General features: G+C 44.1%; 1 protein-coding gene across 1 annotated transcript in view; it reads left to right on the forward strand.

Annotated features, from left to right (window-relative positions):
- The first annotated feature begins 2998 nt into the window (after positions 1 to 2998).
- LOC137347294 (parkin coregulated gene protein homolog) overlaps positions 2999 to 19296 on the forward strand; it is a 273893-nt gene continuing 257595 nt past the window's right edge. The window contains exon 1 of the mRNA XM_068011681.1: positions 2999 to 3209. Within this exon, the coding sequence (XP_067867782.1) occupies positions 3087 to 3209 (123 nt within the window). The 5' untranslated portion in view covers positions 2999 to 3086. The remainder of the gene's footprint in view (positions 3210 to 19296) is intronic.

Consider the following 19296-nt stretch of genomic DNA (forward strand, 5'->3'; position numbering starts at 1 on the left):
ATCGGGGATGTGCTGGAGGCTAGAATTGGAGGATCACGGAGATCTCAGAGTTGGAGGACTGGAGGAGGTTACAGAGATAGGGAGGGGGGGAGGGCGAGGTCACGGAGGGATGTGAAAACAAAAATGATGATTTTAAAATCGAGGTGTTGCTGAGTCTTTGTGTGGCTCAGGAGGAACGAGTGGTGACAACTGGTGTGGTTTCAGTATGTGATGGTCAGAGCTCTGGTGTGGCTCCTACCTCTGCTGAAGCACTTAAAGCTTTAGAGACTTCGTAGCGATGGAAATTATTGTGTGAGCAGGATGATCGACAAGAGCCACCTGTAGCCAAGCAAGACAAACTGCAAGATCTGCTGCGGAATATAACACAATTCACTCATTGGGATTTGTGCATTCAAGAATGCATCTGCCATGGAGCATGAGGCAATTCCTATGACCTCTACAGCAGAGCCTTTGGTAACACAGGTCATAAGCACAATGGGAACATATTTCACAAGACCTCATATTGCTGCTATAGCGGCCTTGGGCTTAAATGTTAAGGATTTGTGCTTATCCGGCTTTAACATTGCTGGGATATTACATGGAAATAACCTCAAGGCAGGTGCCCAAAGCTCTACTCTCACACTGATCACTGGACTTGCCGAGGGAGTGCTCAGCAGCAGGCACTTGGCCATACTAAGGATGGATCAGGCAGCTGTCTCTCATGGAGGTACCCATCATCTCTGCGCCATCGACAGAGAGATGTGCCAGAATCTGAGCAGGATCAGAAAGCTGCAACAGCAGCAGGTATAGCTGGCACGCAGAACAATTGCAAAGCATCGCTTGAGGAAATCTGGAACCATTGGATTCTCCAGAGGCTGTCACTGAAACCCTGCAGCCAGCCTGAACACTTATTCCATCCACAAGGCAATTACTTAGAAATAGCAGGTTGGGCATCGCATCTCAACAACAAATCACTAGCACAAAATGGAAATTGCACTGATCACATCCAATGGATAAAGTAACTGCACTGGACTTGATTTGAGCATTGTCCTGAATATGTGTGTGATTGTTTAGAATAATACAGGACACAGCAATAGATGGGCAATGATGGTAGTTGAGGAAGTGTGCAGCAAGTGTAGCAGAAGGTTTTCTGGGGCAGTTTATTTTGGAGACATAATAAAATAAACGATGGACAGTCACAGGCTGGGCATGTGTAATTTCCTGCTATGTATTTTCAGTATGTACCTGGAGTGCCAAAGAAATAAATTTCCCCTGATGTTTCAGCAATGAGGCATTTCAGGCACTCATTGAAGTGTTGTTTTAGTACCTGGTGTACAGGTGTTCCACCTGGATTGGTGTTTCAGCAACTACTTCCTTGTAACCATCTGTCACCCTCGTACTCTCACCTGTCTGACGATTTCAGCTCCATGCTGCAAGCACACAGCCAATGACAGTGGTCCTTGGGGGCTTGTACTGAAAAGCATCCTGATTTGTTGCCAGTGTGTGAATGTCTAATCTTCCTGGTGGAGCCACATTGTATCTGCATTCAGTTTGAGCCATCCTTCCACTCTTCCTCCCCCTTTCAAGTTAATCTGTCATGACTGATCGGCATAAGATAAAAACCTTGTTGAAGATGTTAGGGGAACAAGCATTGGCCCACCATGATTCTGAGATGGTGGTCCCAGACCAGCTGCACGTTGATACAGTGGAAAAGCCTCAACTTTTGTCGATTGCAGTATGAAGCACAGGGGCCTGAATGGTCACATGGATGCAGTCAGGGATCCCTCTGTACACTGGCAGAATTGTGCAGCCCTCTCATATGTTTTTGTTGGTCAGTGGCAAATGCGATGATGATGGCTGCCATGTCTTCAGCTGCCTAGGTCCTAAACTCTGGAATTACCCTGCTAAACTTCTCTTTCCTCCTTTCTGATGCTCCTTAAAACCTACCTCTTTGACCAAGCTGTTCTAATATCTCCTCAGGTGTCTCAGCGCCAAAGTTTGTTTGATAATGCGTCCTGTGAAGCACTTTGGGATGTTTTACTACCTTAAAAGGCACTATATAAATGCAGTTTGTTGTCATCCTGTTTAAACCCTGAGCCACTGGAGTTGCAACTTTCCCCTGTTAAGGTAAGCAATGTTCAGCCTTGATCTTCACTGCATTATCCAGGAAAACAGGTTGAACAGCAGTCTCAGCCAAGTCATATAGAGGGCGAAGGGAAGCAGATTTTATCAATCTCCCACTCACAACCAGGTTTCTGAAACTTGCCAGCAGGCTTTCTGACCTCCGAGTTAACGTTTAATTTTGCAGCCAGGCACCAGAGAATGTTTGACATGAAATGTAAATGTACAGTGTAAATACAACCTGTAAAGGCAAATGTAGTGAGGCACCATGTGTTCTTTTGGGCCTCCTTATCTCGAGAGACAATGGATACGCGCCTGGAGGTGGTCAGTGGTTTGTGAAGCAGCGCCTGGAGTGGCTATAAAGGCCAATTCTGGAGTGACAGGCTCTTCCACAGGTGCTGCAGAGAAATTTGTTTGTTGGGGCTGTTGCACAGTTGGCTCTCCCCTTGCGCCTCTGTCTTTTTTCCTGCCAACTACTAAGTCTCTTCGACTCGCCACAATTTAGCCCTGTCTTTATGGCTGCCATGTGTACTGTACTGTATTGAAATAAACTGATCTGTCTGGCACCCTATGTAATGTCAAATTTGAACAGTTTTGTAAAGTATTTTTATAAATGTTATGAATAAAATATATTTTTGGAAAAAAGTTTAGTTTTGTAGCCCCATTGTTCCCCGGTTATGCTCAGGAGTAAAACTGGATGCAAAATAAGAGCAACAAACCTGAATAACTGCTGGTAAATAATATCATAAAACTCATATTTACACGATGGAAAAGGCTGGTAGTAATTCCACCTTTCGACTTCACTTTTTAACATAATTTTAGAGCTAAACAAGAACTTCATTCACCTAGAGCTAGGAAATGACGTTTGCTGTTACTGTCCATTGCTTAGCAACAGCTCCTTGCAAGCAAACACACATCTTGAGTCTCAGTGTTAAACACTGTAGCTCCACAGCCAGCTCTATTGCTGCTTTTCTCTGTCTGTCTTCATGGCCTCAGTTACAGACCACAAGGCGACTTCTTCACTCCACCAACGGCGAGGATTGAAGACCCTGAAAAACCAGAGGGTCACTGCACTCACACTGCAACCGCCCAACATGAACAAGTCGATAGTAAGTCAATGTATTATTCAGAACTATTCTGGTATTTTAAAAAGCAGCAGAAGATAAAAATAAAAATGGTGAGGCTCTCTTCTCCCCATATCTGCCTATTTAATAAAACTTAAATCTGAAACTGGTTTCACAATAATAACCCTTTGCACTATTGAGAGTCTAAAGACAATGTTAATTAAAAAGGACTGAGCTTAAATGTGCACAGTAATATATGAATAACAATGAGTTCCAGGTAGTAATTCAGCTGAGTGGTTTTAATGTAAGAAGCTGTGTGATTCAAGTCAAACATTCTGAGCAAGTCCAAATTTAGATTCCTGCCTTAAAACTGTCAGTTCAGGATATACAATTTATATAATTATATATATATATTTTATAATAGTACTGCATTTCCTGTGGCATTGTTCACACTCAGATTACATTCTTTTATGACAGAACTGCAGTGCTGTGTGGTACATAATGATGCCGGTAGGTTGCATAAGTGACCTTCAAGGACACAAAGTGAAATTTGTTCACTAAACGCTCACAGATCATTCAGAGTTTATCTGGAGTTTGCAAGTTATAATGTGCGAGTCAGTTTCAGGCTGCAACTGAAAAGCATGCAGCATTTTAATATTGTTTCACACCTGTCACAAAGTATGACGCCAGGAATGTGACATCTTCAGTGCAAGCATACTTTTTAACAAGTTATTGGATCTCGTGTGGCATTGCTCACAGTAACACGGATGATATGCTATCTTATAAAGCCGGGTGCATTATGCCATGCAATGCGCAATGTATTGTTCTTCTGCTAAGATAAAGTGGTTTTTCCTGAAGGTCACAAAGTTTAATTGCTATGACGTGAGGTGAGGTGTTTATAGCCTTGGAAGCTAACCTCTTAAAAGCAGAAATCAACATTATAGTAATACCATAACATAACTTTTTTTAAAAATTGTTTAGCGATAAAACTCAAAATGTTGCAGTTGCACACAATGCCAGAGTGTGAGCAGAAACTGGTGGTGGCAGTTCCTGCGTGAAACTCTTGTGCTCCTGTTCACAACAATGCTTACTAGAGTTGTTCCTTCCCTGTGTAGCAGAGGGGCAGAGCATAGTCTGAATGCTTGTGGAGTGTTACGATGACAGTGGGTTTGCTAGGCCTATGGAAACACAAAGGCCCCTCTTCTACATCAATTATATCACTACGACTGCAGCATACACTCTCTTGACAGTTAAAGCAGAGCTCTGGTGATACAGGATGCCAGGAGTGATCATGCAGGTATCTCTACACACACCCAAAGTAACCTAAAGAGTCATTTTCACAACATACATTCCTAGGAGCACCAGCACCTCAACTCGGTTCCTCTTCATCTGGTGACGATAGCAGAACACAAAATCAGAGAATGGACCTAGAACCAGCCTACAGGCAGAGTAGTAAACAGTTCATGAAGGTCCATGTTCCCTAATGGGGCTCTACTGCTACATAGTTATGCTGTATTTACAGCACAAAAACTGGCCATGAGGCCCAACAAGTCCATGGCTGTGTTTATGCTCCTCATAATCCTCCTCCCACCCCTCTTCAACCAGCCTCATCCTATCCTTCTACTCCTTTCACCCTCATGCACTTACCTAGCTTCCCCTTAAATGCATCTGTGCTGTTTGTCTCAACAGCTCCTTGTGATAGTGAGTCCTGCTACTCAACACGGAAATGAAGAAATATAGAACTTGCATTTCTATAGCACTTTTCAGAACCTCAATGACGTCACAAAGCGCTTTACAGCCAACAAAGTTGTAAAATAGGAAATTTTCATATGGAATTCTCCGGAAAGGAGAATGCTGTGATATGCTTTGAGCACAGACAGCAGGACACTTGGCTTCCTAAAGGTTGAGTGCAAGTCTAAGGATTCAAGCGCCAAATGTTTCTCTGTGGGTGCCCGACAGGTGAAGCAGGTACAGGAAATATCTGCTTGCAATTTTTCCTCCCTGGGCCATTTGCACAGCTTGGGTGAATTCCCAGGGGCAGGCCCATCCTCTGGCCGGGCTGTGTGCCAGTACATCAGGCAAAAAACTGAAGAAGAGCTGCTGGCATGTGCTTCCGGCCCAATGGAGCCTCCTGTCTATTTAAAACTCAGCCACATCATCTCCTGCCTTCCCTGAAGTATCTCAGCAGATCAATCAGTTAATGGGAGGTGGTGGTGGGGGGCGGGGAGTCTTGTACCAGATATATACAGACCCCTGTATCCTGGGGAACCCATTTGTTGCAGCCTGGAATACGCTGCCTGAAAGGGCGGTGGAAGCAGATTCAATAATAACTTTCAAAGAGAATTGGATAAACACTTAATGGGGAAAGGTTTTCAGGGCTATAGAGAAAGAACAGGAGAGTGGGACTAATTAGATAGCTCTTTCAAAGAGCTAGCACAGGCACAGTGGGCCAAATGGCCTTCTCCTGTGTTGTATCATTCTGTAACAAGTTTAGTTTTAGTTTAGAGATACAGCACTGAAACAGGCCCTTCGGCCCACCGAGTCTGTGCCGACCATCAACCACCCATTTATACTAATCCTACACTAATCCCATATTCCTACCATATCCCCACCTGTCCCTATATATTTCCCTACCACCTACCTATACTAGGGGCAATTTATAATGGCCAATTAACCTAGCAACCTGCAAGTCTTTGGCATGTGGGAGGAAACCGGAGCACCCAGAGGAAACCCACGCAGACACAGGGAGAACTTGCAAACTCCGCACAGGCAGTACCCAGAATCGAACCCGGGACCCTGGAGCTGTGAGGCTGCGGTGCTAACCACTGCGCCACTGTGCCGCCCCACTGCGCCACTGTCAGACTTGGAAAAAATCCTCACTCTAAAGTTTTTAGCTCCACTTTGAACCAATGGAGAAATTGCACTGCAGTCTGCAGCAGCAGTTGCTGCTGTATCTTGAATGGTTGTTGTTCTTGGCTGGGTCCATAGAACCAGGCACAAGGCAGAACAACTGGGAACAAATGTGTTCAAGCTGCTTCAACACTCTTAATGTGGAACAATCTCATTAATCTCTGGAAAGAGAAAATGAAATATGATTGGTGTTAATAGATCCCTTTAACCTTTGATTTGTATCCTGAATTTGGTACAACAAAGACCAAATAATTTTATAGTAAACTACTGAAAGTATGCTGCTAATATAGCTAAATAAAGTATTTTAAAAATCAATATTCACAGTTTTATTTGGTGCTTTTTTGAATTGTATTCATTGTGATAATCAATGTACAGTGTGTCAGGCAAGCCTGCCAAGAACAAGGAAAATTAATTTCGCCACATGAACATTGACTTTAAACTATTGTTGGTGAAGAAAGAACTTGCTTTAAAAAACAATTGGAGCTCCTGACTGGAAAGACAGTTGCATAGTTACAGACAGTGTTGGAACAAGGGACCCAGTCCTTGCTTCCCCAATACACAGAAGAAGTGGTCAGACCAGTTTGGTCACATGACTAGCTGACGGTTGGAGTTTTTTTGAATTTGAACTTCCAACACAGAATTTAAAATCAGAAAGCTGTTTGCTCCTGGACTGAGACCACCTCTCTCCTGTCTGCTCTCATCTCACTCTCACCAGCTTTGGAAACCATTGAAGACATATGAACCTCAAAAGAGAAAAGTCTCCTACAGTGAACAAGGTTTAAGAAGAATACTGGGCCTCAACAAAAAGTAAGAGTTGTCTACAATCAAAGAGTCTACGGCGAGCTGGAAACACAGCAACAGTAACAAGAAACTTCCTTTTGATATTGCCTCAAACCTCTCCATTTTTTTTCTGCTCTTTTCTGTCCCTATTTGCATGTGTGTATTGCATATGCATGCTAGTGTGGGGCATGGCATGTATCCATAGGCGTTAACCGAATTGGAGTTTAAGTTTAAGTTTTAATAAATTTCACTTTTCTTCTTTAAACCTACAGAAAACCTGGTGTGCTCATTTCTTTGCCTTATAATTGGAAAGCTATGAACAAGGATTCATAAAGCGGGAGCTCAAAACACAGTGTGTTTAAAATTAAACCCTGTTACAATAAGACCAGGTGAAGACAGTAAAAGACCCCGAGACACCTTTCTCACCCGGTCGTAACAAGTGTTTAGTCAAATTAGTACTTTTTGCTTATCCCTAAAATGATAAATTGCCATTTACTTTTCTCCATTTTCTTTCCAAGATTTGTTAAAGTTTCATTGCTGAACTGGTGAAACAAGAATTGATCAAGGCAAAAATATTTTAGTTAAAGATAACAATTATAGGCGCAACCTTTTGCAATGGCAATGGATTTCCAATGCTATGGGTGTGCCATCCTTTCTGATCCATCATTTTCCCTCAAATCTATAATGAAGCCTCTCGTAACTTCCTGTGCTCCTGTGATATATGCAATCTCATAGTAACTGTGTTTTTATTCAATAAAATAATTTATCTTGCACGTGCTGAATCTTCATTTCTTTTCCCAGATAATTAGAGGAAGAACAAGAATGACAGATTCTTAATCTAAGTGGAACATATAATCACAGCAACGCTCATATTTCATTGATATTGGAGAATGATAATATGTTCAGGGCATGCATTTTCTAATATATTGTTTAAAAGGCAATTATTCATCTCTAGAAAGCAGTTTAAAAAAAAATCCAATTCACAGTGAAGGACAGAAGCTGATACACATTCTGTCTGTAGTGCAGCCCCTCATGAGCTGTGGGAGGGGCAGGGAATCGGGTTGAATGCCACATGTGCCTGGTTCTTGGTGTCCAATTACCCATCCAGCAATTTCTGTGCACAGTTGAGGCCTTGCTATTGGCACGCCTGAGCCTCAGCTGGATTCTCTTCCAATTGAATTGGGTCTCTTTCTAGAATTTCCGACTGCAGGAGATAATTAAGGTAAGAATATTTTTACTTTAGTCTATGCTATTTTTCTCACCTGTTTTACAATAATAGATTGGAAATACCGGACTCTAACCTATTCAAACAGGTTTCTTAAAGATAGGTAGCTTTTACGGCCATCTGAAAAGGTTACTGAAAAGGCTCTCTTTTGATTCATTTTTTTGTACTTTATTTGTTGGGGGAGCTCTGCCATTGTTCTGTTTTTTTTTATTCTCTCTGTCAGTATTTGCTGTCCATATTTTTGTTTCCTGGCAACATTTTAATGGCAACATATGATATGCTGAGGGTGGGTAATCCTTGCCAGGTCACAAATGTGCTGACTTCAGATAAGGATGGGGAGTTCATGAGGGGGTGGGGGGGTGGTGGTCACCAAATGCATATGCAATAACACTTGCGGCGTTCTGTCTGCAATGGAGATCCTGCATTTTTAGACTCCTTGGAGATGCCAGAAGATGCCTAACTTCACTGCCTCCAATTCACGTGACAGTCTTTCACACATCTTTTGCAGGGCGGCAGGCAGACAACATCTGGAATGGGGACAGCTGTCTGTGTTGAAGTGAAGGTTGCCCTAAATTGAGGCTTTTATGCAGCTGGATCCTGTCAAGCCACCCCAGGCACATGTCATATCAGGTAGTCTCCAATACACAATAGTGCCAAGCATGTGACTGTCATTGGGTGGAATTTTACCGGCCCCGAGGTAGTGGGAACGGAGTTGTGGGGGTGGGGGTGCGGTGGCCAGTAAAATGCTGAGAAGCCGGGCCTGGAAGGCTGTCGATGCAATCCCGCTTCCAGGGGAGTTTCCCAGCGGCGGGAATGGCAGTGGCTCAGCTGCCCGCCGCATGGAGGCAGGTGGCCAATTTGAATGATTAATGGTCCCAATTAAGGGTGGTTTTCCAGAGCTGCTGGCATTTTGCCAGTGACAAAGTGGCCCCCTGCTGTGTGGCGAGGCCACCAGCCGCATGGAGCTGGCCTCGCAAAGAGTTTCCTGGTGGGTCATTGGAGCCAGAGGCTCCATGGCTCAGGGACGGAGCAATCGGCATCAAATGATGACCTCACAGTCCCCAACACTGCCGCTGGAGGGGTTTCCCTTCCCTTCTCTGGGCCCTGCCTGCTTGACCCACGTAAAAATGTATTTAATGATCTCCCTTCCGAAGGTGCCTGAAAACGGAGGAGCCCTCGTGTTCTCCTTGCTGCATCAGCAGCAGCCACTTTTCTCAGAGGTGTTGCCGAGGCTGGCCCTCTGATTGGGCTGTCAGCATGGAAGACCTGCCCGTTGTCCTTAATTGGCCGCCTCCCCCCCTGCCTGCTGGTTGTGATTTGCCTCCTCCTGGCAATATCGTGGAGGGAAGTTTCCTCGACCGGAGTGTGCCGGCCACCCAAAAACCAGCCTGACAACGGGGCCTCCACTGCTTTGGCAAAATCTCGCCCATTGTGTTTTTGAGGAGCAACATTTTCATTACTTTACGTGTGGAAAGGAGACACCTGCTGTTTAGCAGCAGGCTCCACTCAGTTGCAAGTTATCCTCGGTAACACCCCAATGGGCATCAGGGTTTATTTATTATTTATTTATTTAGAGATACAGCACTGAAACAGGCCCTTCGAGTCTGTGCCGACCAAGAACCACCCATTTATACTAACCCTACAGTAATCCCATATTCCCTACCACCTACCTACACTCGGGGCAATTTACAATGGCCAATTTACCTATCACCTGCAAGTCTTTGGCAGTGGGACGAAACCGGAACACCCGGCGAAAACCCACGTGGTCACAGGGAGAACTTGCAAACTCCGCACAGGCAGTACCCAGAATTGAACCCAGGTCCTTGGAGCTGTGAGGCTGCGGTGCTAACCACTGCGCCACTGTGCCGTCCATGCCACTGTGCCGCCCACATATTAACCATATGGCCGACAGACAAAGAAATTAATGCTCAAGTGAAATCTGGCCACAAAAATATTACTGGTTGTTTTTCAGGAAACAGCAGTCCAATGGATCGGGATCAGCCTTTAGAAGACCCAAGCTAACCTTTGTATAATCGCTCATGATGCTACTGGGAAACCCACTATTATCAGAGGTGTGCTTCAAGCCAGAAACTTGAAACTCTGCTTGCTAACCCAGTTCCATCTGCAAGCGGTCAATATGATCCAGCTTTGGTACGGTGCAAAAATATGCAAAAGGGCAACGGTTATGTACAATACAGGAAATGGCTTTTCCCAGATGGTGTGGGAGCTTCCAGGTTAGGAATCATGCAACCTTTATGTCATTGAATCATAGAATGGTTACGGCACAGAAGGAAGCCATTCAGCCCATTGTGTCTGTGCTGGCTCTCCGAAGGAACAATTCACTAGGTGCCATTTCCCTGCCTTCTCCCCGTAGCCCTGCACATTCTTCCTTTTCAGTTAATTATCCAATTCCATCTTGAAAGCCTCGATTGAATTTGCCTCCACCACCCTCTCAGGCAGTACATTCCAGATCCTAACCACTCGCTGCATGAATAAAGTTTCTCCTCATGTCTCCATTTCTTCTTTTGCTAATTATCTTAAACCTGTGCCCTCTGGTTCTTCATCCTTCCACCAATGGGAACAGTTTCTCCCTATCTGCTCTGTCCAGGACCCTCATGATTTTGAATACCTCTATCAAATCTCCTCCCAACCTTCTCTTCTCCAAGGAAAACAGTCTCAACTTCTCCAATCTATGAGCGTAACTGAAGTTCCTCATTCCTGGAACCATTCTCGTGAATCTTTTCTGCACCCTCTCTAACGCCTTCACATCCTTCCTAATGTGTGGTGCCCAGAACTGGATGCAATACTTTTATACAAGTTTAACATAACTTCCTTGCTTTTGTACTCTATGCCCCTATTAATAAAGCCCAGGATACTGTATGCTTTATTAACCATGCTCTCAACTTGTCCTGCCACCTTCAATGATTTATGCACATATACACAAGAATTGTGTGCAACAGTGAGAAGCATAGTTACCATTATCTTCCTCTTGTTCAACAAACGTCTTCCTCATTTGCTAGGAGCCTGGATGACTTCATGGACTTAGTCAATATGCTTCCTTGATGTTGCTTTAACTAGAGGTCGCCTTCATGCTCAAGTGGGCCCATCTTCTTTGATATGTCTTCTGTAGAAAGGCCTCTATTATTTAGTATTACCCACAGGCTCCACTGGATTGTTGTGGTCATTTACTCCCCTTTCCTATCTCTACTAAACTTTCCCTTTAATTGGCTCGCTACATCCTTTAGAACCTGTTTCCTTGTCTCGTTTCCCGATCAAGTGTGCTGCAGAACAAACTTTTTTGGAAAGCCTTTTCTGCATCCGTAGTCTTCATATTATGGGGAGGTACTCCCATCAGAACACAGGACTAGGCCACTGTGTACTGGACCACTTCAACTCTATTTTTCCCATGAGCAAAACACTGGGACTAAAACCTAATCTTTATATCTTTGGTTCACAGGACAAGAATGAGAATCTATTTAGGGAAGGAATCACAATAAATTGGCTTTATATTATTCACTTCTGTGTTACTGTTACAGTGATACTTTGGAACTTGTTCGCTTGTTAAGTTCATTACTGCAGCTATGACCTGGAGTAAAATAGTTTTCAATTTGAGTGTAGCTGCTCAAGCTTCTCAGTAATGAACTGAGCAGCACCTTAAACAAGCAGAAATTGGCTTTCCCTCACATTTTTTCAGAAGGTTATGAATCAGTAGACAAGCACGAAACTTGCTTTCTACTGACGTAAGAATGATTTTTGCTCACCTCAATTTTTGCCAAAATTATTGAACTTTAAGAAACTGTGACCCAGTTGGGAACCGGAATTGTGGCTGAGAATATCACTTTCAGGTTATCAGTTCTTCCTGCTTTATGAAATGCATTCAACGTGTCATAGTTATAAGGAACTATCTCTATAGATAAGCATTTAGTTATACCCAAATAATTTTGTTTTGTGGCGTAGTGATAAATGTTGCTGAACTAGTAATCTAGAGGCCCAGGCTAAAACCCTGGGGACATGGTTTCAAATCCCACCATGATGGAATTTAAATTCAATTAATAAATTCAATTATTAAAACAAATCTGGAATTCAAAGCTAGATTCAGTAATGGTGGCCATGAAACTATCATCGATTGTTATAAAAACCCATCTGGTTCACTAATGTCCTTCAGGGAAGGAAATTTGTTGTCCTTACTCGGTCTGGCCTACATGTGACTCTAGACCACAGCACTGTTGTTGACTCCTAATTGTCCTCTGAAATGACCTAGCAAGCCACTCAGTTGTCAAGGGCAATTAGGGATGGGCAACAAATGCTGGCCTTGCCAGTGACGCCCACATCCCATGAAAGAATAAGAAAAATTAAACATTTATATTTAATTGGTTTGAATCCTGGTGTTTGGGAGCAGAAGAACATTTAAAAACAATCTTAAAATTGTCTTTCTACAGTGTTATGTTTGCACATAGAGAAAGGAAGTAACATTTATTTGGCAATTTAGATATTGCTTACAGCTGAGTCTAAGTGGTAACTGTCCAGAAATTTTCCAATCCTAAATACGAGGTATAAAAAATTATACATAATGGGCTGGACTTTACCAAGCCCACGACATCAGGCTCCATGGTGGGGGCAGGGGGTGGGGGGCAGGGGGGGCGGAATATGGGTCTGGCAGCGGCCTGCCTCGGAGACTGACTGACTCCCGGTGGTGGCAAGGCTCTGTGGTGGCTCCTCTGCCACTGGCCGATGGGAACAGCATTTCAATATTTAACTGAGTTACATGAATAAGTTTAAATAAACTTACCTGAAATCTGCCAGGCCTGCTGCGATCTTTGGTGCAGCAGCCGGCACTCCTGTGCCTTCAATTCCCTCTCCGGGGAAAGCTGGCATGATGCTGGTGGGGAGTGGGGAGGAGTTAAGATTTTCAGTGCGGTGGGGGACGGGATCAAATAAACGTAATAGGTGTAGGGGATGGTGGGAAGGGGCAGTCTTGCGGGGGGGGGGGGGGTGGGGGGAGGCCTATTTAAAAGGTAAGTGTTTTGGGGGTAAAGGGAAAATAGTTAATGTAATTGTTATTGGGTGGTGGGAATGGCACGTTAGGAATTTATTGGATAAATTTTGGGGGGGTGTTTCTTTAAAAATGTAAATGTGCTGGCAGGGCTGCTGCCCTTTAAAAATGGTGCCAGTGCCTGCTCACAGGCAGCTGACACCATTGCTGGTGACGGACAGCCCACCCCTTCCGTGTGATTGAGGGGGGGCGGGCCGCCCCAGCTATTTAAATGAGCTGCCGCATGGGCGATCGCATTGGTTCTTTGGCGTTTTGAGTTTGCCGCCTAGATCGGTGGCGGACTCTTAAAATCCAGCCCAATGTTAGTGAAAATATTCTCATTACAGTAGTTCAAAAGATCAAAAAAATCATTTTTGTGTCATAAGGTAGAGAAATCAGTTTGCTTTCAATATTTTCAATAAAAATCAGTGTCCTACAGCTGAATGCATGATTGATTCTGCTGCATAAAATCCTTTCTTAAACAGTAGCATCTTGCAATGTTTTGGAGAGAGTTTATGGTTACGACTTATCTGTTATTAATTACCGGTTCCCCCACATGATTAAAGTGTAAGATTTTATCACAGACTTTCTAATACCTTAATGTGGAATGCATTAACAATTGTCTTGTGAGATTGGTAAAGATGAGAAATGGATGATTCAAGTTGGTTTTGCTGGAGATGATCATTTCAGGCTTAAATGGTAGTTTTATTGTGTGGTATGTTTTCTGATTCACAGTTTCATTCTAACACCTGTTTTATTGCTATGTTTACTTGTTTATTGACTCTTCTTGTAGAAAACGATCCTCCACCCAACTTTTGTTGGGGTTAGGGAAGGTCAGGAACCAGTCTTTCAAGTAGTTTCATTTGGAAACAAACGATTTACTGCTTGACCGGGTGTGGGTTGTATGGGCAAGGTTGATACCTACCATGTGACTCGGCTTGTGAGAGACTCTGAAGTTTATTTTAATTCCAAGCAACCCATTCATGTGAAGTTTTTCCAACTATAGGTTTGTGAAGGACCTTCTTTCAGACAACAGTGGTAACTAATTTATTTTTGATGAGATATAGTAGACACGAGTTCTAACAATACTACATCCCGCTGAAAAACACTTTATTGACATAATCAGAGTTGTTGGTGTTGTTGATATACTGAAGTCAGGAAGATGGTGTCAACAAACTCATACACTTTATGATCCATTGTGCTCCACAACATGCTGCTTGTGAGGATGTACTAGTCTATGCTATCCACTGAGTTAATGTTCAAACCCACACCTGTCAGTTTTCTAATGACCAACGCATGTCTATCCTTCTTGTGGATTTGAGTTAAGTGCGAAGTCAATGGCGTTGAAGTGGTTCCAAAAATGATATGCCTGAAAATGGAAAATTGGAACCAAATGAATCTTTCGAAGCAGCTTCAGCCCTGTATAGATACAGAATGATCAGCCAGCTTGGCTCATAGGATTTGAAGGATTGGATGGGGTGAGGGGCCGGGGACTGGGCTTCTTTCCACTTGGCTCCAGATAACCCTGCAGCCAATATCTTAATGGGTAGGTGGTTCTAGTTGTATAAGCAACAGAAAGCTTACTGGTGCTTTTCCCTGCTGAGCTATGGCGTTTTGGATGTTCAAACTTGAGCAGTAACCTTGCAGATATGTGAAGTTCCCTTAGAGTTGGCCATCACTAACCTGTGAATATTCTGGAATATTCCTACAGGGAAGAAGTACACTCTCCGGCCGGAATTTTAGGTTGCAGCAGAGCCCCCACCCACCGGCTGAAAAATCGGGGGCGAACCTGCCTCCACCGGCCCCAGAAGCCACGCAGTGGTTTTGCTTGCAGGAGCTGCCAGCCAATCAGAGGGCTGGCAGCTCCTCAGTCCCAGCAGTGTCACCGGGAGCTGTGGCCACTGCTGGGACTGCACCCAGTCAGAAGAGGACCATTGACACTGGCACCGAAAGGTGATTGTGGTTTCGGGCCTCACCGGGGAAAATCTGCTGAGCTCCGTCAAGGGTGTTGGGGCTCAATTAGGAGATCGAGGAGAGGTGTTTCATCAGGGGTGGCTTGTGCCACTCCGGGGGCCCTCCATGGGGCATAGGTTGCCAATCAGGAGACCCCCCCAGACCACAATGAGGTTGCCTGGTTTTACCGGGCGGCCTCTCCAGTTGGCGAAGTGCCTGGCCACTGCTGATAAGATACCAGAGGCAGTGGGAGGAGGCCCTTAGTGGCAATTAATTGGACATTTAAGGGCCTCAATTGGCATGGGGCAGTGGGCCGTTTTCAATCTTCCCTGCAGGTTGTAGTATTGTCAGACTCATGCAGGGGCATGTAGGCGACAGGAATGGCACCACACCCCCCAACTTTGCACTCAATTTTACACCCCCCCCCCCTCCCCACCTAGTCTGCTCCCGGGATGGGGGTGGGTCATAAAATTCCAGCCTCTAAATCTGGTAAACAGAAAATTTGCCTGTATCAAACTGTTGCTAAATCACTAGACTGCTCATCCAACATCCAGTTCTGGATGAGCAGAAATTTCCTCCTATTAAATATGAGGCCATTGTTTTCACTCCAAACTCCGTTCCCTAGCTACCGACTCCATTCTTCTCCTTAGCAACAGTCTGAGATTAAGCCAGTCTGTTCGCAACACTTGACCCAGAGCTAAGCTTCCGATCTCATATTATCACTAAGACCGCCTATTTCCACCTCCATAACATTGCCTGACTTTGCCCCTGCTTCAGCTCATCTGCTACTGAAACCATCATTCATTACTTCTAGACTTGACTATTCTGCTGGCTGGTCTCCCACACTCTCCATAAACTTGAGGTCGTCCTAAACTCTGCTGCCTATGTCTTAACTCGCACCAAATCGCGTTCCCCTATCACCCCGTTGACCTACATTGACCTCCAATCAAGCAACATCTTGATTTTAAAATTCTCATCCTTGTTTTCAAATTCATCCATGGCCTCATCCCTCTCTATCTCTGAAATCTCCTCCAGCCCCACAACCCTCCGCGATAGCTATATTCCTCTAATTTTGGCCTCTTGAGCATCCCTGATTTTAATCACTCCGCCATTGGTGGCCGCGCCTTCAGTTGCCTTGGTGCCAAGCTCTGGAATACCCTCACTAAACCTCTCTGCCTCTCCATCTCGCTTTCCTCCTTTAAGACACTCCTTAAAACTTACCTCTTTTGATTATCTGACCTAATATCTCCTTTCGTGACACAGTGTCATACTTTGTTTTATAACTGCTCCTTGTAAAGCACCTTGGGACATTTCATTATGTTAAAGGCTTTATGTAAATATAAGTTGTTTTAGTTTTAGTTTTAGAGATACAGCACTGAAACAGGCCCTTCGGCCCACCGAGTCTGTGCCGACCATCAACCACCCATTTATACTAATCCTACACTAATTCCATATTCCTACCTCATCCCCACCTGTCCCTATATTTCCCTACCACCTACCTATACTAGGGGCAATTGCTAATGGCCAATTTACCTATCAACCTGCAAGTCTTTTGGCATGTGGGAGGAAACCGGAGCACCCGGAGAAAACCCACGCAGACACAGGGAGAACTTGCAAACTCCACACAGGCAGTACCCAGAATTGAACCCGGGTCGCTGGAGCTGTGAGGCTGCGGTGCTAACCACTGCGCCACTGTGCCGCCCTGCTGTTGTATGGATTTCTCACAAGCTTAATTTAGAGACTCCTTAATGTAATGACTGGTCTCTGCGTATAGCAGACACCCAGCTGACCAAAAATAGCATCTCTAGGTGAAAGGCAAGTTTACATAAAAGTGTAGCTCTTGAGCTCTCTGTATTTTACATTGCCAGTCTTATCCTACAGTGGAGACAGTACGTCACTAAGTAGCTCTTTCCATCAGCCTCACCTATGATGATAGGACTTTTATGAGCTCAGCTAATTCTCTTAATTATAGGGATTCTTCAGATTGGACTGGTTACATACCTGCCCTCTCTCTGATCTGTCCCCTCTCTTTGGCCTTAGTGTCCTCTTTCCCAGTGGGATCAGAATAATAGATTATAGTAGTAAAATATCCCTGCTGGGTTACAGTTTGAGTAATGTATCTGCCAGACACTCTCCAAAACTCCTTTGTCGAACACTTTTAGCAAAACTAAATCAAATAAAATGTATATGCCAACTTTTCCACTATTTTTAGCTTTCTGATCTGATAAATTTCTGTTGGTAATGTTCAATAATGGCGTTGTTCTTCCATTTCATATCTATAGTCCTTTGATTGAAGACACATCAGTCTTTCTCTTTGGATGGGAGGCATTTAGATTCCATCTAAATTTGAGGCTATTTCAGACTGACATGCACACTATAAATGATATAGAGTTTAGTCCTGAAAAATCAATAATACTTAAAAAAAAATTATTGAGTCTCAATTGAAATCCATGGTCTGTCAATCATAAATGATGTATTAGATGCTGTTCCCTCTGCCTGTGTCTATGAAGCATGCAGACACATACACGCAAGGATTGATCTAATCACTGTGTCTCATCCAGCATCAGCAAGCACACTTGCAGAAATAATGGGAAACAGTTGGGGAGCATTTTTGTTCACAAACATTGAATCCTTAATTTGTTAGTTCATAACCCCAAAATGCAACATTTTCAAACTGTGATTCGTTTATTGATTGATTTTTCTAGGATCCAATATTTCTATTTCATTCATTACATCCTACACACCATTGATGGATTGTATAATCCAAAGGTGTGCGTGGGGGTGGGTGGGAGTCTATCACAGGACGCCAGTCCTTACAGAAGATGTTTTAGACAGAATTAGGTGATTTTCCTGTTTTTGCCTCAGCCAGCAATCCTCAGTTTGTTTTTCTTCTGTGAGTAATTTCTATTGGTTTTCAAGTAGTGCATTGATTACAGTCGGTGCTTCCTTCCTTTAGTCAGTAATGCACATTGTTTCCCATCTCTTTTGCTTGACTAAACCTGAAACAACTATGTCATTTAGGTGAAAATGTCAAAGGAAGGTCCCAACATCAAGAGTTAAACAGATAATGCAATAAAGTCATAAAAAGTGGGAACCACTCATATGCATCCCTGTGGAAGCAAAATAGCCTACTCTAAAGTCATCCTTTGCTCTGATCTCAAATAGTAACATGCCATTAAAGCAACAGAAAACACCACAAGCCAATTCCTCTTCCTTCTGCAGAGGAAAGTGCTAGTACCTGCTGCAACGTGAACACTTTTTAAAAATTCATTCATGGGATGTGGGCGTCGCTGGCTAGGCCATGTAATGTAATTCTCAATTCTGTGTTCCACCAATAATGTATTAAAACGGGCTCATGGAAGGATTAAAGCTTCATATCAAGGCTGTGGTCCAGTTTGTCAAACTGTACCACTACTTGTGGGTCACCTTGGAGGTCAATCTTCTGAGCTCCAGGACATCACTGCAGGAGTTCCTCAGGGTAGTGCCCTAGGTCCAAACATCTTCAGCTGCTTCATCAATGACCTTCCTTCATCATAAGGTCAGAAGTGGGGATGTTCGCTGATGATTGCACAATGTTCAGCACCATTCCTGACTCCTCAGATACTGAAGCAGTCCGTGTAGAAATGCAGCAAGACCTGGACAATATCCCGGCTTGGGCTGATAAGTGGCAAGTAACATTCGTGCCACACAAGTGCCAGACAATGACCATCTCCAACAAGAGAGAATCTAACCATCTCCCCTTGACATTCAACGGCGTTACCATCGCTGAATTCCCCACTATCAACATCCTAGGGGTTACCATTGACCAGAAACTGAACTGGAGTAGCCATATAAATACCGTGGCTACAAGAGCAGGTCAGAGGCTAGGAATCCTGCAGCGAGTGACTCACCTCCTGATTCCCCAAAGCCTGTCCATCATCTACAAGGCACAAGTCAGGATTGTAATGGAATATTCTCCACTTGCCTGGATGGGTGCAGCTCCAACAACACTCAAGAAGCACGACATCATCCAGGACAAAGCAGCCCGCTTGATTGGCACCCCATCTACAAACATTCACTCTCTCCACCACCGACACACAGTGGCAGCAGTGTGTACCGTCTACAAGATGCACTGCAGCAATGCACCAAGGCTCCTTAGACAGCACCTTCCAAACCCGCGACCTCTACCAACTAGAAGGACAAGGGCAGCAAATACATGGGAACACCACCACCTGTAAGTTTCCCTCCAAGTC

Source organism: Heterodontus francisci, chromosome 31 (genome assembly GCF_036365525.1).
Source record: "Heterodontus francisci isolate sHetFra1 chromosome 31, sHetFra1.hap1, whole genome shotgun sequence".
NCBI lineage: Eukaryota > Metazoa > Chordata > Chondrichthyes > Heterodontiformes > Heterodontidae > Heterodontus > Heterodontus francisci.